Below are 22692 nucleotides of genomic sequence, written 5' to 3'. Positions count from 1 at the left end.
GAGTTGCTCCCGCCCCGACCGCGCCCTCCCTCACGACACACGCACTTACAACCGACGGTCACCGCCCTCGCGACGCCCCCTCGCCGCCCTCTCATGCCGCCCTCCGAGCTCCTCACGGACATCCCATCCGCCCCACGCGGGACGGTCACCGCGCGAGGACGCGCCTCGCCGACACCGCCGGACCGGCAGCCACTGCGCCACAGCTCATCTGCATACGCCGCGCCTCCTCTACCTCTTTTTACCCCTTCCTCCCTCCCTCCCTCCCTCCCTCCCTGCCTCCCTCCCTGCCTCCCTCCCTGCCTCCCTCCCTCCCTTCCTCTCTCTCTCCCTCTCTGTCTCTCCTTTCCTTCCCCTTCTCTCCCTGCCCTCCTCTTGTTCCTCCCCCTTTCCCCGGCTGGCTGTGGGCTTCGTCCACTACTGGGGATCACGCACTGGGGGAATCGTACGTGCCAGGCGAGCAAGTCTTTCTACCGGTCGACCTGCACCCTCGGCCCATAAAACTACTTTCCTTTCACATAGAAGAGCTCGCTACAAGTTCTCAAGCAGAAAAACAATCACTAAATTGACCACGGTGGCTCACCTGGAATCTTAAACAGTTGCGAAGTCCTGATTCTTCACGTTCTGTTCATGGCAGCGGGGAGAGGAGTGGAGGAGGGCCCTGATGGCTGGTGCGTGGGCCCGGGGGAAGTCCTCTCAGGCGTGATTGTAACTCTAGGCAGTTCTTACCCGCGGAGCCACCTCGTGCTCCCCCTCTCACCCCGTCTAACTGACCCCAGACCATTGGCATACGTTGGAGGAGTGATTTCTTTCCTTTTCCTTCCTTCCTTCCCTTTAATATTCGGCCCCAGGCTTAGCCTGAGTCATCTTGTGGGGTCTGCAGTTCTGGCCTAGAGTATCGACCGACCCATTTTCCCCAATGGCTTCGGCCAGGGAGAGCATCTGCCAGGAAATAAAAATTTCAAAAGCCCCTGCTCCGAGTCTCCTTCCTCCCCGCTGTTCTACTTGGAAATCAGGTTGAGGTCTGGAGCTTGGACAACCGACTTGACGCCCGAGGCCACAGTTAGGTGGGCTGCTTCACAGTGCAGAGGTTCTTCTGACATCCTGGATGAGAGAAAAAGTCCTTCCTGTCCGAGTTTTAGTTACCCTCAGTCAAGGTTAAATAAACCCCAAGAAGACGCCACCTCTTTATATTTTGCTCGCCGTTCCAAAGGAAAAAGGTGGATTTGGGGGGACATGCTCCACCATACAACTCCGAGTTCTAGGAGTGTCTCGTCTCCCTTCCATTCCAAAGCCTGCTTTTCCGTTTCTTTTCTTTTTTCTTTTTTTAGTTATGTGTTGTGTTTTGAGAAGACTTTTCTCGGGGAGCTGCAACACACACACCTACTTACCCTGGAGGGGGAACCCACAGCAGACAAAAGTATGGATTCTGTCAAAGTCCAACTTGGTGAACCAATGAGTTTTCTTGGGGTTACTGATAAGAATATGGGGGAGAGGTCACTTCCTGGCGCAGAAATGACTCCGAGTCAGCCACATCACGCATCACCAGAGCCCTCCCCAGCACAGGGGAAAGCTCACAAACGCTGGGACCCTAATCCAGGGCTCACAACCTGCACGCAGCTCAAGCAGGCTGGAGCGTCTCCTCCAGTGTCTCGGCTGATCGACACCTAGTCCAGGCAGCTCGGCTGGGTTCTGCTTCTTCCAGGCTGCTGCTTGGCTCTCAGAGGCTCTTTTGCAGCTAGTTCTCTGAGAGTGACACTCGCCAGCCTGACAGGGAGGGAGGGGCCTAGTGGGTCTGCTCAGTTTCAGGGACTTCCTGCAGCTATTTTCAGTTGTGTAGTTGTGTACCTCCTGGTTTAAGAAGTTTCCGTCTCTGAGGAAAATGCTACACAACAACATATATACTTGGGTGTTGTGTGCAGGAACCCACAGAGTCCAGGAGACGCTGCGGTGCTGGAGACCCAGGAGCTGGAGTTACAGGCGGCTGTGAGCTGAGAACCCCGTGCTGGTCCCCTGCAAGAGCAGGGTGGGCTCTTGGCAGATGAGCCCTCACTCCCGCTCTCAGTAGAAGCGTTTTAAAATCCAACAATCCTAGGTTCTCTCAGTCCGTTTTCTGCACCGGGCTTTCCTTCACTCGGTCTTCAGCCTCACTGGCCGAAGAAGTCAGCAAGTCAGCCCTTCTTCAAAAGGCCGCTTTGACAGCTCAGCTTCAAGTCCTGTGCCTCCCGCCAGGTAGGAAGTCTGCTTCTGGGCTTGGAACGCCACATGCTTATGGAGACCGCTAGCACCACCTCTCCCTCTACTCCGGAATGACAGGTAAATGCTCAGAGTTTGCCCCACAGCAGTGAGTCCAGAGAGGCTGTGTTTGCAGGGCCTGGCAGCCAGCTAGTCAAAATGACCCGTTCTTCAGGCACAGAGTGACTTTCCTGAGTGTGCCTCGGACGTTCTTTTTGCTTTGGGTTTCATTCATTAATCCAGTCGTGGGCATGTGTGGGTGCCACAGCGAGCATGTCCAGGTCAAGGGCCGTCTTCCGGGAGTTGGCTCTCTCCTACCCCAGTTTGGGGATCAAACTCAGGTTGTTAGGCTTGGCAGCAGTGACCTTTACCCTGCGAGCCACCTTGCTGCCCCCACACCATTTGGGGGAGGAGTGGGGATTGGGGTGAGGGGGCAGCATCTATGTAGCCTGATGCTAGCCTGGAACTTGCTGTGTAGACTAGGCTGTCCTCAAACTCAGAGTTGGCACCTACTGCAGCTGGCATTAAGGCTGTATGCCACCACACCTGGTCTCCCTTGTTTTGCCCAGGCCCGTTTTCCCCTATGGTCTCACCTGACCTTAACCTCACAGCACTGATCCCCACCTCCCCCAGCTGTGAGATTACAGGCAGGCGCCACAGTGCCCAGCTACAGGTTTTATAAACATTATTTTATGTATATGAGTGCTCTATCTGGATGTAGGCCTGCACGCCAGAAGAGGGCATCAGATCCCACTATAGATGGCTGTGAGCCACCATGTGGTTGGTGGGAACTGAACTCAGGACCTTTGGAAGAGTAGCTGGTGCTCTTAACAGCCAAGCCATCTCCCCAGCCCCTAACATGTTATTTTTCAAGGTGTTGGTGAGAAACCCTGGCACACTGCCCACTCATTTTGTATGATATACACCCCTACCCAAGGCCCGCTGGCTAGTCCTACTGCTGCTGCTATCCACCCCCACCCCACAAGAGGCACTCCAACCACAGATCCAGGGCCTGCCAAATTGGCTTAGGTAAGCACACTTGCTGTCATGGCTGGCAGCCTGGTTGATCCCCATAGCCCACCTGGTATGAGACTCACAGGACCCCATGCACTACATACAGGGACTTAAACATACAGTACCTGGCGGTGGTGACTCATGCCTTTAATAACAGCACTTGGGAGGTATCTCTGTGAGTTCAAGGCCAGCCTGATCTACAGAGTGAGTTCCAGGTAAGACAATGCTACACAGAACTGTCTCAAAAAGCCAAGACAGCTAGCTAGCTGTCTGTCTATCTATCAATCATCTGCTGGAGAGATGTTTTGGTGACTGAGTGTCAACTCGTTCTTCCCTCAGACCTCTGAACCCTTCTCAGTACCCACAACAAGGCTCCACTTCCGAGGGACCCCATGCCCTCTTCTCCCCCAACTCACCCCTTCTCTGGTATTCCACACATGTGGGACACAGACAGTGGTCATAGAAAAGCATCCCTAAGCAGTAAATATAAAATCTAAAATTTCTTTCCAAAATATAAAAGGACAGGTCGGGTGGTGGTGCACACCTTTAATCCCAGCACTCAGGAGACAGAGGCAGGTGGATCTCTGTGAGTTCGAGGACAGCCTGGTCTACAAAAGCTAGTTCCAGGACAGCCAGAACTGTTAAACAGAGAAACCTGGTCTCGAAAAACCACACCAGAGGAAGGCGTGCGCTCTACTTCTCTCCCCTCAAAGAGACCACTTTGATAAAACACAATAAGCAACACAGCCCTCTGCTGCCCCTCTATTTACACAGCACCTTCACGTTTCCAAAGCACGGAACCATCATTTATTAACCCTCACAACACCCCTGTGAGGTAGGTCAACATGTCCTTTATAGCAGAGAACGGAGGCAGAAGTCAAACCGGACTGCGGCCACAAGGGCAGCTGGGGAGGGAGGGAGGGCCGGACCAAGTCCAGAAGCAGGGGCTCCTGGGCCTGCACTCACCCACGGCGGCCATCGCGTGGGTGTATTTCTACCATCGAAAGGTCACAAACAGGAAGGATGGAAAGGATCTCTCGGGCCAACAACAGGAAACCGACACTGAACAGGACGGGGAAGTATCAGTCAGAGAGGGAGAGGGAGAGGACACGGACCAGCGCACGAGGAGGCGAGGCAAGAGAACATGCACCGAGAAAGGCTGGCTGGGTGGCTGGGTGGGGGTCAGGGCAACTGCCTGCGAGGGGACCTGCAACCTTCGGGACGGCTTGGAAAATTGTAAACAAACTAGGAATCTGTTCCACGGGTGACCAGCTCAAATCCTCGTGGCTTCCCAAATAGAGGAGGAGTTGGAAAAAGACAGGAAGTCCATTCGCCCTAACTTTACGCTGGGAACGAGGCTCACGTCTGCCCCCATGGAAAAGACCGGGCAGGCCTGACACGGGTCCACTGGCCCTCGGCATCCCAGCTGCACACCAACTTTCGTCCCAGGGAATCCACTTCCCCCCCCATACTCAAGAGCTCTTTCTGCTAGCAGAATGCTTTCCCTCCGTGCCAGGATAGGCTGCCATGGAGGGGCTTGGTTGACAGATGTCTCCCAGCCAACTGCTGAACTAGGGACGGGATCCAGTGAACTATGATGCTCCTGCATTTAGGAAATGCCAATTGTCTGCCTCTGTCCAGCTGCCCCTTCTGTTTAGTGCACCTAGAAGACCAGGTCGCCCTATGGTAAAGCATTCGGTGAACGTGGTTCAATTGGCCATTTCAAAAGAAATCAGGTGAGGAAAACAAAAACCCTGCACTGTAAAGCATAACACTGGAGTAGATTTATTATCACTACCCCAAATTCAAGAGCGATACAAGAAGCACGGAGTTAAAACGCCACTGGTATCGCTGGGCATTTCACAATATTGGTTTAGTCCACAAATTTAAGGCAAACATATACTAGCGCATCTGCTTTTCTTCAGAGATCATACTTATAAAGCTCACAGAAACTGACCCAAAACATCTACGTTCATTAATTCAAAGTAAGTCTCATTAAATGTTTTACATAGATACATGAAAGAACTCAGGGCACAAGGTGCTTAAAAACAAAAAAACAGAAGGCAACCTTTATCTTGTGTGATCAAGGGACTCTTGAGAATGTTAAAACTGGACAAGTGATTCAAAGGTAAGGAGGAAACAAACACAGTTAAGACAGGCTACTTAAAGAAAAAAGAGAGTTGAACTTTGGGCTTCTTGGAAGGTCAAGTGCGGGGTGGCAGGCCACTGCCCTGAGGCCAGTGAGCCCTGCTGCTCCACTGTCTCTCAGAAGAAGAGCTGATGCACCTCGCCAGCTGTTCCTGTTGTTCCCAGTGAGCTTAGATGCCAGAGTCATCAAGAAATCAAAGGAGATTTGAAGGCAGCCCTTTTCAGCAGAAGGCGGAGTGTGGCCTATGTGTCTCCATTTAAAACTGCAAGGCAGTTCTGCAGCAACTGGAGGTTGCCCTAGAAGGGAGGAAATGAAATTAACCATCAATTTCTTTTTTTTTAAAGTACATGTTTGTTTGTTTGTTTATTTATGTATGTATACAATATTCTGTCTATGTGTATGTCTGCAGACCAGAAGAGGGCACCAGACCCCATTACGGATGGTTGTGAGCCACCATGTGGTTGCTGGGAATTGAACTCAGGACCTTTGGAAGAGCAGGCAATGCTCTTAACCTCTGAGCCATCTCTCCAGCCCCCAACCATCAATTTCTTTAGTCCCAATAACTTGAAAGAGTCGTCGTAAATATTTTTTATAGTTGTGATATGAATGGGTGTTCTGCCTGCACGTATGTCTGGACACCACGGGATTACTCGCTGCCGTCAGAGGCACCTCTGAGCAACCAAGAAAGAAAAAAGAAATTGTATTCTGGTGTCAGAATTCTAGAAATACTTTTCTTGTTTGTTTGTTGTTCCAGACAAGGTTTCTCTGTGTAGTTTTGGAATTGTTCCTGGAACTCGCTCTTGTAGATCAGGCTGGTCTCGAACTCACAGAGATCTGCCTGCCTCTGCCTTCCTAGTGCTGGGATTAAAGGTGTGTGCCACCATCGCCCGGTTAGAAACACTCTATGACAGTTTAAAAACACAAAGCACCAGCTTTTTCACCAAATAATTTTCTACTTAGACTAGTATTAATGGTTTACATAATCTGAATTTTTTAAAAAAAGGGGGGGCTTAGCCAGGACTGCATAGAGACCCTGCCACAACTCCTCCACACCTAACTGCAGTGGTCTGAAGAAGAATGACTCCCATGGACTCATATTTGAATAGGGAGAGGCCCAAGCCAGGCCCAATGGCTCTCTCTGCTGCCTCGGATGCAGATTCAGAACTCTCGGCTGCCTCTCCGGCACCATGTCCGACTGCCCAAAGCCATGGGTTACGCTTTGATGACTATGGACTAAAGAAACATCTATATACCAGCCCCAATTACATGTTTTCCTTTACAAGTGCTGCTGTGGTCACGGATCTCTTCATAGCAATAGAACACCAACTAAGAAACCTTTCAAAGCCGGGTGGTGGTGATGCACGCCTTTAGTTCAGCACTTGGGAGGCAGAGGCAAGCAGATCTCTGTGAGTTTGAGGCCAGCCTGGTCTACAAGAACTAGTTCCAGGACAGCCAAGGCCACACAAAGAAACCCAGGCTCAAAAAGCCAAAAACAAGCCATAAACCACCACTTCCACAAAAAAATAAAAATAAAAAAATAAAAAAAAAATCTGAAACAAAAAACAAAAAGATGTTTTTATATGTGTGTATGTTGGGGGGCGGTGTATACCACACACACCCAAGTGCATATTTACACCCAAAAACAATGTCGTATTTTTTGGATGAGGAGTTAGGATGATCATGAGCTATCTGATGTAGGTACTGAGAACCAAACTCCAGTCTCGGAAGGGCAGCAAGTGATCTTAACAGCTGTGTCAGCCCCCCAGATCCACAGGTATCAGCTGGCCTTGAACTTGTGACCCTGTCTCTGTTTCTTCAGTGCATCCTACAGGTAGTGTTTTGTTTTGTTTTGTTTTACATTATTCTGTGTATCTATGCATGGGTATTTGTGTACTTCTTGAATACGTGTGGTGGTCACAGAACAACCTCCCAAGAGGTTGAAGCAGGAAGGTCACTGAGTTCAAGGTCAGCCTCATCTATTTAATGAGCTTAGCCCAGTATGAAGAGTGGGAAGCTGCCTCAGCAACAGCAAACAACCAACCTAATTCCATTCTGTCAGGATGGGAATGTAGCTTAGTGACAGAGTGCTGGGAAGCAGACAAGCACACACAGAACCCCACACATAATCCAGTACTCAAAATAACAAAACCCCAAAGAAGGCCAGCGAGAGGGCCAATCACGTAAGAGCACTTACTGCATGAGCAGCAGCCCTGCGTTTAATCTGCAAATTTATACAAGGAGAGAAGCAAAACCAAGGACAGTTGTGTCAATCTCCCGTAGGAGGCTGATCTAAGGATGAGCATCTATTTTATAACTGACTCAGTTTAAAATTTAAATGATTAAATATTTAACGACAATACCTTTGCATGCTTTAGTTCTAGTTCTGCAAGCTCCACTAAATTTTTTCTGAACGCTGCAACTCTTCTTGTCTTAAAATCTATCAGTTCTGTGAACGGAAACACAAGAATCAGCATGACACCATCACAATGTGTGGCTTGCACAAAATGCGCGACAACAGTACCTTGTTTTGCAGATTCAGATATTTTTTCAAACTTCTGACAGCACAACTGTTGGGACGTTTCCGCCTGTAGGACATCTTTGTTTTTTGCTCTTGCCTTGTCCAGTGCTTTATTGGCATTTTCGTAGTCCACCAGTGACCTCGACCTTCTGTAGAGGAGGTCCTGCAAAACAGAACATTGCAGTCCGATGAAACTCAGCGGGAACTTCTAACTGTTCTGGGGCACGAAGGGCCTCACGCGTCACCACTAATTATGCGCCCAGCCCCTAAATGCTTTTTTAAAATAAATAATAGCTTAATTAAAGCAGAATTCACATACTTTACCACTCATGCATTTAAAATAAACAATCCAGGGCTTGTGCTATGTGCACACTCTATAAGCGCCTGATCCATTTAGACACCATCCGCTGCTCAACATGGAAACTCCTGCTCAGCTTTCCACCTCCACACACTTGCCCATCTGGACGGGGTCTCAAGAAGTCAGGATGGTTTCAAACTTATTACAAGGCTCAAGATGATTTTGAACTCCTGATCCTCAGTCTCCACTTTCCAAGGGCCAGGATTACTAGCATGCACCACAACAGGCCTGATTCACACCTCCACCCCACCACCCTTCTTTTTGTGAGATAAAATCTTTTGACTATGTAGCCCTAGATGTCCTGGCACTCAGAGATAACCTCCTCTGCCCTCCCACACTTAACCTCAGCTGGGATTAAAGTTGAGGGCTACCATACTCAGCGGATTTCTTCCTTCTTTTGAAGGAAACAAAAACAAAACAAAAAGGGGCTGGAGAGATGGCTCAGCGGTTAAGAGCACTGACTGCTCTTCCAAAGGTCCTGAGTTCAATTCCCAGCAACCACATGGTGGCTCACAACCATCTGTAATGAGGTCTGGTGCCCTCTTCTGGCCTGCAGGCATACACACAGACAGAATATTGTATACATAATAAATAAATAAATATTAAAAAAAACCCCAAGAAACATTAAAATTCCGTAATATTTATTAAAAGGTAAATGCTGATCTCCAAGATAGATTTAAAAAAATATTAAGCTGGGTGTGCTGTTACATGCCTTTGATCCAAGCACTGGGGAGGCCAAGGAAGACAGATGTCTGGGAGTCGGAGGCAGTTGTGGCAATCCAGTTAGAGCCTGTCACTACATCTCAACACCCCAGAGGAAGGATACACAAATTTGAAGTCGTCCTTATATAGGAGTCACGCTAATCTGACTATTTCAATTTTAGTATATGCGCTGAAAAGAATTTATTTCAACCACATTTTATAATAAAGCCTCCAGAGGTGAATAACTGGGCTGGAGATGTAGCTAAGTTGTAGAACAAACGCAAGAACCAGGCTCATGCCAGCACAGTGGTGGTGCACATCTTTCTTTCTCTCTCTTTCCTTTTTTTTTCTTTCCTGAGACAGGGTTTGCCTGTGTAGCCTTAGCTGTCCTGGAATGCGCCCTGTAGACCAGACTGACCTCGAACTCACAGAGATCCACCTGTCTCCTTACACCGAGCCTGGCTCTGAGAAAAGGAATCCCTGTACCATTTGTTTTTGAGACAAGGTCTCACAGCACAACCCAAGCTAGCCCACTTCATTTCTCCTGCCTGGGATCTCAGCAGGCACACAGCACCACACAGATCTTGAAAATCTACTAATCCCAGAATCCGCTCTCACAACCTTACATCCAATAACCTCTGCAAACGAACCAGTTACCTTAGCTGCTTGAGACTCCCGTAAGTAGTACTTCAGCAGGTCAGACAGCTTGAGGTCCTCGTCAGCCGACACCCGGGCCTCTATTTTCTAAAAAGGGGAAATGGCATTAAATCATGCTACACTCTGCTCTAAATAAAAAATATTTTTAATGCATAGAGATGTTGAGGAACTACAGAACCTGCTCTGCTTTATCTGTGCATCTTTGAAAATTCCAACAAGAAATGAACAGAAAAATCATGAATTTATGAAAATATTCTACACTTGGAAACTTGGCTTCCTTAACATACTGCAATGGCAACTGACAGGTGCTCACCAACAGACGAAGGAATTCAAGGAGATGGAAGGGAAGAGAACTCTGCCAGGTTGTGGTGGCGCATGCCTTTAATCCCAGCACTCGGGAGGTAGAGGCAGGCGGATCTCTGAATTCAAAGCCAGTCTGAAATCCTGCCTCAAAGAACAAAACAAAACCAAAAAAAAAAAAAAAAAAAGAAATGAGGATAAAGGGTAATGTTTTTGAGAAAATGTCTCACTATATAGCCAGGAGAGCCTAGAACTCATGATTCTCCTGCCCCAAGCTTCAAGTGCTTGGATTACAGGCATGTTCTACCACATGTGGCTTAGATAATTTGGAGGGGGTGTTTGTGTTTAAATATTATTAATGTATATTTTAGTGAGTGATGCACGTGCGATGACATAGAGGTCAGAGAGCAACATTTGTGAGTCTGCTTCCTGCTTCCAACTTTACATGGGTCTCAGGAATCTTGGAAAGCCTCCAGATACTGAGCCATCTTCACCAGCCCCTCCCAGTTCTCTTTTTGAGACAGTGCTCACTATACACTCAACTTGCTGATTCCTGAGCGCTAGGATTAAATGTGTGCCACCACATTTGACCTGAGAGATGTTGTTTATTTGTTTGAATTTATTTATTATACAGTGTTCTGCCTTCGTGTATGCCTGCACACATGCTCCAGAAGAGGGCACCAGATCTCATTACAGATGGTTGTGAGCTACCATGTAGTTGCTGGGAATTGACCTCTGAACCTTTGGAAGAGCAGGTAGTAAGTACTCTTAACTGCTGAGCCATGGCTCCAGCCAATTACTTAAATTCAATAAGAAACTAAATGTGTTTCCTGACTTGTCAGACCACAGAAGTAAGTCACTTACTTACTTAAAAATCAGTGGAGAAATCTGTATTTGGTTACATTAAGAAAGACAATCAGGGTTTCTCTGTATAGCCCTGTCTATCATGTAGACTAGGCTGGTCTCAAACTTAGAGATTTGTCTACCTCTGTCTTCCAAGTGCTGGAGTTAGAGGTGAGCCACCACTGCCTGGCTTTTCCTTTCTTCTTTTTTTCCTTTTCATTTTAGTATTAGCTATACATATCAAAAAAGTTATCATCCTTAAAAAAGGAACTGAGATGCATACAAGGACACAACACAGATGAACTTGAACATTAGGAAGAAAAAGTTGTAACCTACAGAAAAAATGTTCATTTTCAGGGAAACTTGGTGATGTTTACGTAACTTTTCTACTGTTCTATATTCTTTTCTCTAAATCTATACTAGGTCACGTATAGTGGTACACACTTACAAGCCAGAATTTAAGAGGTGGAAAACTTGGCAATAAAGAGTTCAAGGCTAGGGCTGGAGAGATGGCTCAGTGGATAAGAGCACTGACTGCTCTTCCAGAGGTCCTGAGTTCAATTCCCAGCAACCACATGGTGGCTCACAGCCATCTATAATGAGATCTGGTGCCCTCTTCTGGCATACAAACATACATGGAAGGAATGTTGTATACATAATAAATAAATAAATCTTTTAAAAAAAAAGAGTTCAAGGCTATCTTGAGCTAGACCCTGACTCAAAAATAAATAACTAAAATTATTAAAATTGTTTTCTTTCTTTCTTTCTTTTTTTGGTTTTTCGAGACAGGGTTTCTCTGTGGTTTTGGAGCCTGTCCTAGAACTAGCTCTTGTAGACCAGGCTGGTCTCGAACTCACAGAGATCCGCCTGCCTCTTGTTTGTTTTTTCTTAAAGGCATGCTCACTGAGTAGCTAAAACACAGGTTTAAAAAAACACAAGTTGGAGCTGGAAAGATGGCTCAGAGGTTAAGAGCACTGTCTGCTCTTTCAGAGGACCTAGGATCAATTCCCAGCATCCACATGGCAGCTCACAACTGTCTGTAATTCCAGTGGGGACCTGACACCACGGCAAACACCAATGCACTTAAAAAAATATATCAGTAAGTGATAAACTTCTAAAAAAATTAAAAACAAAACAAAACACACCAACTGTGAGCAACCTGAATGTTCCCGTTCATTCTAGTGGGAGCAAAATGTGGTACTAACTGTGCCACAGTGCTAATGCTAAAGGTCAGAGGTCAGCCTTTAGAAGTTGATTCTCTTCTACCATGTAGGTTCTAAGGATCAAACTCAGGTCATGACAGCAAAGGCCTTTAACCCCTGAGCCACCTCACTGGTTCTAATTAAAAAAAAAAAAATTGGGGGGAGGGGGGGAGATAGGTCATACTATGTAGGTTCAGTCTTGAAATCAGAATCCCCCTGCTTCAGCTTTCTGACTGCTAGGATGCTGGTGTGACTCGCCGCTGCTGACATGTCATTTTATCTGTGTCACGAGGCGTGTGTGGAAGCACCTCGTGTGTGGCACTGTTTCAGGGAACAATACAATCCTGCTAACACAAGCACAGCTCTGTGCAGCAGTCCTCAAGCTCGTACTTACTCTGGTTTTATCAAACAGTTCTGAAACTTTGAGGAAAAACCTGCAAGGGAAAAATACTGTCATCAGAAGCAGCATCTGATGTATTTTCCACCTTAATAATAACAATAACCCCAAACCATATTAATGAAGGACATTCCTGTTTCATCACAGAAGGCACCCAATGATCTTGTTAACCAAAGACATCAAGGTTTAAACTGTTTATTTAAAATCCCCAGAATATTACTATTTTGATTCCCTAGAATCCATATGGTGTCAGGAGTGAACAGACTCCCACAAGCTGTTCTCTGATCGCTACACTCACACTGTTACATGTGTGCCTCATGCCAAATAAATAAATAGCCAGGCCTGGACGCACACCTTTAATCCCAACACTCAGGAGACAGAGGCAGGTGGATCTCTGTGAGTTCCATTCCAGCCTGGTCTATAAAGACAATTAACCAGAGATACAGTGAGATACAGACACACACACAGAGTTTAATGTTATTTTTTTTTTAAAAGAGAAGTTAAAGGAAAACACTTAAGATGGAACAGTTCTTAGATTAGTCTGATAATACTGTTGGTTATTTATTTTTAGCATTAAAATAGAGCCCAGGGTCTCACGCATGCTAGCTAAGGGTTCTACCACCAAGCTATAGCCCCAGTTTAAACATTTCCAGATATAGCAAATTTGTTCTGAAAACAAAAATGAATAATAACCAATTGCTACCTCAGAATTCACATTCAAATACACAGTGTGGCAAGTCTCCTATCAGTTTTAAAACATTCCAGGCTGAGCCAGTAGGCTCACACCTTTGATTCCCAGCACTCAGGGAGCAGAAGCAGGCAGTTAGTTCTCTGTGACTTCAAGGCCAGCAAGAGTTACACAGAAAGACTCATCTCAACAAAAAGAGGGTGGAGTAGAAGGGGCCTGGAGCAGATGGCTCAGCAGTTAAGAGCCTTGCTACTGTTGCAGAGGACCTGAGTTCTGTTTACAGCACCCATGTCAGGTCAGGCAACTCACAATAACGTGCAACTCCAGCCCTAGACACACTTATTTGGCCTTCGAGGGCACTAGCACATTGGTTTCATACATTCACACAGACACACATACATACAAACGAAAAGAAAAATATGTATGTAGATATATACAAAGAATACATACATACACACTCCCGATTCTTTCTTTCTTTTTTTTTCTTTTCTTTTTTTCTTTTTTTTGAGGCAGGGCTTCTCTGTAGCTTTGGAGCCTGTCCTGGAACTAGTTCTTGTAGACCAGGCTGGCCTCGAACTCACAGAGATGCGCCTGCCTGTGCTGGGATTAAAGGTGTATGCCACCACCACCCAACCCCCCCCCCCTTTAAATTGTTTTTATATGTGTGGGTATTCTGTCTGTATGTAAGTACACATATAAAATTTTAAATTTGTACATAGGTATGCTGTGGAGTATGCCATATATGTGCAGGAGAGGGTGTTGGATCTCCTGGAACTCAAAATACAGGTGGTTGTGCTAGGAACCAAACTGAGCCATTTCTCCAGTTCCAAGATTAATTTTCTTCCTTCTCTTTTGTTTTTATGAGACAGGGTCTTACTATGTAGTCTAGGCTGTCCTAAACTCAAAACTGTTCTGCCTTAGCCAGGATGAGAAGTATATCACATCTACCCTAAGTGTGTGTTTTGTTTTTTTATTTGAGACAAAGTGCCATGTATACCAGACTTATTTTAGCCTAAATTACATGATCTGCTCTGATATACATCTCTAGCATACACACACACACACACACACACACACACACACTAAATAGAAATTTTTGTTGTTGCTTAATAGTCAACTGGAATGTTAGGAATGGTGATGTGTGCCTGTAAATTCCAACAGCCAACATTCAGGTAGCAGAGGCAGGAGAATCCAGAGACCTCAGTCATTCTCGGCTACACAGCAAGTTTGTAGCCTGTTGACCTTGTGACAAAGTGGGGGGTGGGGGCAGCTTGAGGGAGCAATTGGCTCAGTGGTAGACCACTTTAACTGAAAAAAAGTTTGACTTCCAATGAAATATATAGCAAATCTGTGAAATGTTCAATATTTATTTATAGACAAGGTTTCACTATGTAGCCATGGCTGAACTAGAACTAATTATGTAGACCAGGCTAGCCTCAAACTCACATCTATCTGCCTGCCTTTGCTTCCTAGCTGCTGGGATTAAAGGCGTGCACTACCATGCCCAGCCTGAAGTGTTGAATTATTTTAGAATAATAATTAGAGAATGAGAAGGGCAAAAAAGAAATCAAACATTTATTATAATAAAAAACCCAGTTTATCACAAATGGGTCGATAAAAATACCCTAAAATATGTACGTAAATTACAGCACCATTTCCTTCTTTCTCTGCTTTTCTTACGTTCATGTTTTAACTACAGTCCTTACTTGCATATGTCTGTAGAGTCCTGAGTCCCTAAAGCATATAGTGAAGACCCAATTCTATTGTAATCATCAGCAGCACCTATGGAGAAAGTTTTAAGAATTAAAAATCAAATTTTAATAATATATTAACTTGTTGATTTAAAAATACTTATTGATTATCTATCTGCAAAAGTAATATAAGATACCTTAGTAAAGAAAATAATACAAGCAGCTGTAATGCAGTGTGACGGATAAATCAGACATGTAAGAACTGCTTTAGGAGAAGGGTGTAATGCTGCCTAAGGGGAGAAGTCTACGGAAACAAAGAATGAACCTAAGTGATCAGGAGGAACAGACCTTTACCAGGTGAAGAGCGGGCACACAGGTGTCTGGGAAGGTCACAGGCACAAGGGGAACAGCACACTCAGTCAGAGCAGGTGGGACTCAGTACCATTAGAGACAAAGGCGGGTGGATGAAGTGAAGACAGAAAAACTGGAAAAATTTTGGAAGTCAAGGTCTTGCAAACCAAAAGAGTTTGGGTTTCTGGAATAGATATCACTAAATATTTAAGTCATAAGGTGGCAAGATCAACCTTAAAAGGATTTTAGAGCTCCTTACCTCCACCCACCCCCAAATCTGCTACCTACAGTCTAAAAGCGGAAAGGCAGAAAAGGAACAGTGACAACCAAGAATCTGGTCACAGATACTGGCAAAGCTGTAGGGCACTGAAGAGGTCCGACAGGTGGGAATTATGAACAGACTAGCTATACACAGGAACACAAACGACAGCCCCTCTGTTGAGAATGTTATTTAAGTTGTGGGACTTTTATTTATGTTGCATTTGTTTAACTCTGTGAAGCTGTGATTCTTTGCCTGTCTCGAACCTCTGATGGTCTAATAGAGATCTGACGGGTCAATAGCGAGGCAGGAGCAAGGATAGGAAGGCTGGCAGGCAGAGAGAGAATATATGTAAGGAGAAAACAGAGAAGGGGTTTGATGAAGTAGCCAGAGAAGGAGGAGGACATTAGGGGCCAGCTATCCAGCTACACAGCAATCCACCACTAAGATTTACAGAAGTAAGAGAATGGGAAAGCACAGAGGTTGATGGGATACTCTAAGAAAAGCGGCCAAGAAACAAGCCAAAATAAGGCCAAATGTTTATAACTAACAATAAGACTCCGTATGTGATTCATTTGGGAACTAGGTAGCGGGGGGCCCCATAAGAGTCAAAAGAGTAAAACACCACACAACACCCCTTTACTCAGATGCTACTGGGCAAAGTCTCAGGATTCACCACAGGCAGCTCACTGACTGAGGGAGGACTACAGTAAGTACTTCTTTCAGTTCAGAATGAAAGGGACAGAGTGCAATGTGCAGTAATCCTTAAAACCTTGGGATGTCACTTGTCCTAGCAGCCTGTTGTAGAAATAAAAAATATACATTTATGTGGATTAAATGAGTTACTAAATATTGCGAAGTATCTGGACTATAAATTACATCTATATAAGAACACAGTACAAAGTAGTTACCAAATGCACTCTAAGATACTTGTCTGGAAATATAGTAGCAGTATTTTCATCAGTATCTGTCTGTCTCTCTTTTGGTTTTTCTTTTTTTTCCAAGACAAAGTTTCTCTTTAAAAACTTATAAACTTTACTATTATTTGAATGTTTGTGATGTGTGTGTCTGAGTATGGGCACAGGCATGCTATAGCACAAGTGTGCAGGTCAGAGGTACCTTTGTGGAGTCAATTCTCTTCTTTCCTTATGTGAATTCTAGGACCAACTGAAGTCATCATGCTTGTACAACAAGCATCTTTCTTTACCCACTGAGCTGTCCTATCTCTCTTGAAATGGAATTATAAGTATATACCAACAAAACCAGAAGACACATCATAAAAGGATCTTGGGGGCAGCTGAGGTAGGAGGCTTACAAGTTCAAGACCAGACTGAATCAAAGCATGTGTTGGGGGCCAGGATTGTAGCTCAACTGGGTGTGTGTTAGCTTAACATCCACAAAGTATGAGTTTGCTGAGTGTGACAGACCACAATTTAAGAACCACTATTCCAAATTCAGATTTTAAAAACTGTAAGAAATGTCAGTCGGTGGTGGTATATCTTTAATCCCAGCACTTGGGAAGCAGAGGCAAGTGGATCCCCGTGAGTTCAAGGTCAGCCTGTTTTTTTTTTTTTTTTTACAAAGCGAGTTTTAGGACAGCCAGGACTGTTATGCAGAGAAATCCTGTTTTGAAAAGACAAAACAAAAACTGTAACATGCCTGCTTTACAATTATCACCACTAAAACGTAAGTGTGTGTGTGGATGAGGATGGCTACTCACTCAGTGGTTAACTGAGGAACTTTACTAGGTGGATAAGAGCATCTGTTGTTCTTGTAGAGGACCTGGGTTTGGTTCCCAGCACCCACATGGTGGGCTCACAACCACCTGTAACTCCAGCTCCAGAGGATCTGATGCCATCTTTCTGGTCTCTGTGGTGCACACACAGATGCTGAAGCACACACACAAATACACATAAACAAATCTTTTCATTTGTTTGCTTCTTCAAGACAGGGTATCTCTATAAAGCTCTGGCTGTCCTGGAACTCACTCTGTCGACCAGGCTGGCCTCGAACTCTGAGGATCTGCCTGCCCTGTCTTCAGAGCGCTGGGATTAAAGACATGTGCCACCATGTTTAACAAAACAAACAAATCTTTAAAAAAAAATTTTACCACAGAGTCTTACTTTTGTGAGATCTTGTCATCCTGTCAGATTTGGCAGACGCATCCTTAACTCGGTTATGATATTCTAAAAGGAATGTTCGTTCATGCTCAAAGAAGTCGTCTACGTCCTGCAGGATGAGGAAAGAGCTAGCTTTACACACACACATGCTCTAATGGAAGAGGATGCCTTGTCATCATTACAGAAACCTCATCAGGGAAGAATGCAGCCATCTCTAGCACCCAGGCCCTCCACCGATCTCATCCACATAGGAAGACTAACAGATAAGCCTGTGGTTTACAGCTGAAGGCTAGAGCGTCCTGTGTGCTTGTCCTGAAACAGGCACTGCCTGTGCTGTGCTACTACAGACACTGCCAGGAGCGAGCAAATGGCTTCTGAGGAAAAGGGAGAAACATTCTGGTAATGAAAAAACTACTTTTCCTAGTGTATTATGCATTTCAGGGGCCACCTGGCCTAACTAACTGCTTAGATGAACTCAGCCAAATGAGCCATTTGGGAGCAATGATATAATTAAACGCCATTTCAATCTTTTTTAAACATTTATTTATTTTTATTTTATATGTATTAGTGTTTTGCTTGCATGTATGTCTACATACTACCTAGAGCCCATAGGACAGAAGAAGGGCATTTGATTCCCTGGAACTGACTGCATGAATACTGGGGATCAAACTTAGGTCCTCTGGAAGAGCCGTCAGTGGTCTTAACCTCTCAACCATTTCTCCAACCCTCAATCTCTTGAAATTAAGCTAGAAATACATTTTAAATTTTTAAAAATTCGCTAATAGTGCTTTCTAGGAACTGTTCTTTAAAAATGTTACTGACAGCCAGGCGATGTTGGCACATGCCTTTAATCCCAGCACTCGGGAGGCAGAGGCAGGCGGATCTCTGTGAGTTCGAGACCAGCCTGGTCTACAAGAGCTAGTTCCAGGACAGGCTCCAAAACCACAGAGAAACCCTGTCTCGAAAAACAAAAACAAAAACAAAAACAAAAAAAAAAAAAAGAGAAACCCTGTCTTGTAAAACCACACACAAAAAAGAAAGTATTACTGACATAATTTAGAATTTACAGCATGGATTCTGAGCAGCAGAATCTGCACTAAAAAAGTGTACTTAACCATCATCCAAATTGTGTCTGTTTTTTAACCATAAAAATTAGGAACACATATATCTAATGCAAACTGTAATCAAAATTACACATGCTAAAAATGTCCGTTGATGATGAAAATCAGAACTAACAGTGGCTTACATTTACTAGCTAAGAAAGCGTTAACTATGGGAGAGGAAGACTGAGTTGTCACTGGAGAGCACATGGCTCCTGGACCGTCAACACAGCTCAGAGTCTAAGTCAGACAGTGCACACAAGCCTTCCTGCAGGTGTGAGAGCAGGCAGAACAATGAAACAGTAGCACTAGTTACTCGCCTTTCTTAATATTTGCTGATATTATAAAGTTTACTGAAAAAAGGTAAAGTAAATTCTCATACCATTTAAAATAAATCAAGGAAAAAAGGTTACTACTTCGTATCTATTAAAATATTTTCATATTATCTTATTCCATCTTTCCTACAATCCTGTGAACCAAGTGATATTACTTAATTTTGAAGATGGAAAAACAGTTTTACCCAAGATCATACCTTTACCTGAAGACACTACCAAAACCTCAGCTGAGATCTGACTAAAGTCAATCCCGAGATCTGCCCCAACATTTACAAGTAAGAGCAAGCGCTCAGAGGCAGCCCACCCGCAGTTGAAGGCCACCCTACAGACACTGCCCCTCAGCCCTCTCCTCTGCCCAGCTGTTTCACAGTCTGACCGGCTGTAAAACACACCGGGCAGCCAGGTGTGGAGCACACATCTTTAGTCCTAGAATTTGAGAAGCACAGGCGGGTGCCTCTCTGTGAGTTCTGGGCCAACCAGGGCCACACAGTGAAACAAAAACAAAAGCATGTACTTCCAACTAGCGCTGATAAATTTCACCTTTACTCCTGAAACAATGACTCCATCCGCTGATTTAACCATGTTTTTAAAGAAATCCTCAAGCTTTTCTTTTTTATTTTTTCCTCGAACACTTAACTGGAAAAAAGAAAAAAGAGGGAGAATTGAAGTTAGCATTTCTGGAAGCTTCAAACAGCAACACCTCTTTTATTCTTAGACATTTAAATAAGATAGTTTTTTGTTTTTTTTTTTTCTTTTTTTGAGACAGGGTTTCTCTGTAGCTTTGGAGCCTGTCCTAGAACTAGCTCTTATAGCCCAGGCTGGCCTCAAATTTACAGAGATCCACCTGCCTCTGCCTCCTGAGTGCTGAGATTAAAGGCGTGCGCCACCACCGCCCGGCTTAAATAGAAATCTTTTTTTTTTTTAAATATTTATTTATTATGTATACAATATTCTGTCCGTGTGTATGCCTGCAGGCCAGAAGAGGGCACCAGATCTCATTACAGATGGTTGTGAGCCACCATGTGGTTGCCGGGAATTGAACTCAGGACCTTTGGAAGAGCAGGCAATGCTCTTAACCACTGAGCCATCTCTCCAGCCCCCTTAAATAGAAATCTTAAAGGATGTCAATTTCTAAACCCTTTGGGTTTTCTTGAGACAGGGTTTCTCTGGGTAGCCTTGGCTGTTTGGGAACTTGCTCTGTAGACCTGGCTGACATTGAACTCAGAGACAAAGAGCTCTGCTTGCTTGAGTGGTAGCATTAAAGCATGCACTACCACGCCTGGAAAAGTAGCAATCTCTGTGTGTATCTGTAGGAGTGTCAACCATGGTGGCACATAGCTGGTCACTTAGCTGCACAGCAAGTTTGAGTGCAGCCTGGATTACACAAGACTGCTTTTTCTTTTAAATTTTAAAGTAAATAAAAGAGGAAATTGGTAGAACTCGATGCTCAAGTGTCACTCTCCGGGACTCAGACGGAAAAGGCCAACTTTATAATCCAGTCGCAAACAGCTCTCTCACCTTCCTGCCAGACATTGTTTTTTTTTTTTTTGGTTTTTCTTTTTTTCTTTTTTTTTTTTTTTTTGGTTTTTCGAGACAGGGTTTCTCTGTGGTTTTGGAGCCTGTCCTGGAACTAGCTCTTCTAGACCAGGCTGGTCTCGAACTCACAGAGATCCGCCTGCCTCTGCCTCCCGATAAAGGCGTGCGCCACCACCGCCCGGCCAGACATTGTTATATACTAAAGTGGCAACTAAATATTTAATTCAGAGCTGGGAGTGGTGGTGCATACCTCTGCACATATCCCAGCACTCAGGAGGCAGAGGCAGCAGGACAGTCACGACTACACAGAGAAACCCTATCTCAAAACAGCAACAATAAAATCCCCACCAAAAATAAATAACCCAAACAAAATAAGTAAGTAAAACTTTAGTCCATAATTAAAAATATGTAATTTTAATTCCTTCAAACCGAAGAAATGTAGTGGAGTAAGTACAACACATTATCATGATTCTGTAATAGTTCTAAAATACATTAGGCAAATTTCTTACTCCCCCTTACTTTGAACAGGATCTTTAGTCTTGTGTTGTGGGTCAGCAACTTTTTTTTTTTTAAATATTTATTTATTATGTATACAATATTCTGTGTGTATGCCTGAAGGCCAGAAGAGGGCGCCAGACCTCTTTACAGATGGTTGTGAACCACCATGTGGTTGCTGGGAATTGAACTCAGGACCTTTAGAAGAGCAGGCAATGCTCTTAACCACTGAGCCATCTCTCCAGCCCCGTGGGTCAGCAACTTAAATGTACAAGGGAAATAAAAGATAACTTGGAACAGCATGAATGATTACCAGGAGGAAACTAATAAAATTCCCAATATCAAACACGAGAAACCCTATTTATTTATTTATTTATTTATTTATTTATTGAGAAACCCTCTTTTGAGTTGTTGGCCAGGGCTGTCCAAGAGGTTCCCAAAGCATACAGTCTATTGCGGCTGCTCTTGGTTATATCCTATCCCCAGAGGTGGGAGCATGCTACAGACAGCTAAAGATACCATGCACTTCCAAAAACAGGGACAGTCTACAAAGTGAGTTCCAGGATAGCCAGGACTACACAAGAGAAACCCTGTCTCAAGGGAAAAAAAAAAAAATCAACTAATTATTTTAAAAAATGGGCTAGAGGGGCTTAGCAGGCTCACAATAAAAAACAAAACAAACAAACAAACAAAACCCCAGAACTCAGACAGGTGTAATAGCAGGTACCTTTAATCCTAGCACTGGCCAGATCTCCTGTGAGTTCAAGGCCAGTTTGGTCTATATAATGAGTTCTAGAACAGTCAGGGCTGTAGACAGACAGTCTACATGGTAAGGCTATCTCAAAAAAGGAAAAAACTGAACTACAGTCAGGCATACACCTAATGTCAGCACTCTGGGAGGCAGAGGTAGAAAGATTTGTCTGCTCTACAGAGCAAGTTCCAGGATAGCCAGGGTTACTTTAGGAGACCCTGTCTGGAACAAACCGAAGAGTTGTGTAAACTCTGTCTTTACAGTCTCTCACGACCACCATGAAGGCACACTGCATGGTCAGTACGGGTGCTATCTATTGGTACCACGATCTCACAAGCCTATAATCCCAACCCTGGGAACACAAGGCAGCAGGGTTCTGCAAGCCTGGGGAGAAGTGACCCTACTTCAAAAGGTCAAAATAAAATAAAACTCTAATCTCCTTATCAAAGACTTTATTTGAGACAGGGTCTCTTTAAGTTGCACAGGCTGGCCTTGAACTCAGAGAGCCACCTGCCTCTGCCTCTCAGCCCTGTGCACACCACACTGGCTCTATTAAAAACTCTTAGAAGTGTATAACTTTCTCTAACAACTCAACAGCTACCAACAGTTGTTTCAAATAGTAATCAAAATGGAAAGACATGAGAACTAAATTAAATAAAGGACATAGCCCACATTATCAAACTAGGAAGATGGCTAAGGAACTTATCACTGAGCCTAACAACCTGCCTTCAATCCCTAGGGTGCCATAAGGTGGAAGGAAAAGGACTTTCACAAGTCATCCTGTGACCCCCACAAGTGCAACCACATACAATAAAAATGCAATTAAAAATTCTTTAAAAAGGTCATGCACGCCTTTCACCAGCACTCAGGAGGCAGAGGCAGGCAGATCTCTGTGAGTTCAAGGCCAGCCTGGTCTACAGAGCAAGTCCCAGGACAGCCAGAAAATGTTATGCAAAGAAACTGTCTCAAAAAAACAAAATAAAAAAATGTGCTG

General features: G+C 44.6%; 1 protein-coding gene across 1 annotated transcript in view; it reads right to left on the bottom strand.

The window, feature by feature from the left end:
- Positions 1 to 4030: 4030 nt before the first annotated feature.
- Snx6 (sorting nexin 6) overlaps positions 4031 to 22692 on the bottom strand; it is a 39747-nt gene continuing 21085 nt past the window's right edge. The window contains exons 7-14 of the mRNA XM_041658607.1: positions 19457 to 19552; positions 17485 to 17590; positions 14767 to 14842; positions 12370 to 12409; positions 9631 to 9717; positions 7917 to 8076; positions 7756 to 7841; positions 4031 to 5691 (exon numbers count right to left, since the gene is read on the bottom strand). Of these exons, the coding sequence (XP_041514541.1) occupies positions 5638 to 5691; positions 7756 to 7841; positions 7917 to 8076; positions 9631 to 9717; positions 12370 to 12409; positions 14767 to 14842; positions 17485 to 17590; positions 19457 to 19552 (705 nt within the window). The 3' untranslated portion in view covers positions 4031 to 5637. The remainder of the gene's footprint in view (positions 5692 to 7755; positions 7842 to 7916; positions 8077 to 9630; positions 9718 to 12369; positions 12410 to 14766; positions 14843 to 17484; positions 17591 to 19456; positions 19553 to 22692) is intronic.

Source organism: Microtus oregoni, unplaced genomic scaffold, assembly GCF_018167655.1.
Source record: "Microtus oregoni isolate MIOR12 unplaced genomic scaffold, Mior012 000009F_ref0000495, whole genome shotgun sequence".
In the NCBI taxonomy this organism is placed as follows: domain Eukaryota; kingdom Metazoa; phylum Chordata; class Mammalia; order Rodentia; family Cricetidae; genus Microtus; species Microtus oregoni.
Note: the sequence above shows the minus strand (reverse complement) of the source record. Positions and strands in the feature narration are given on the sequence as shown.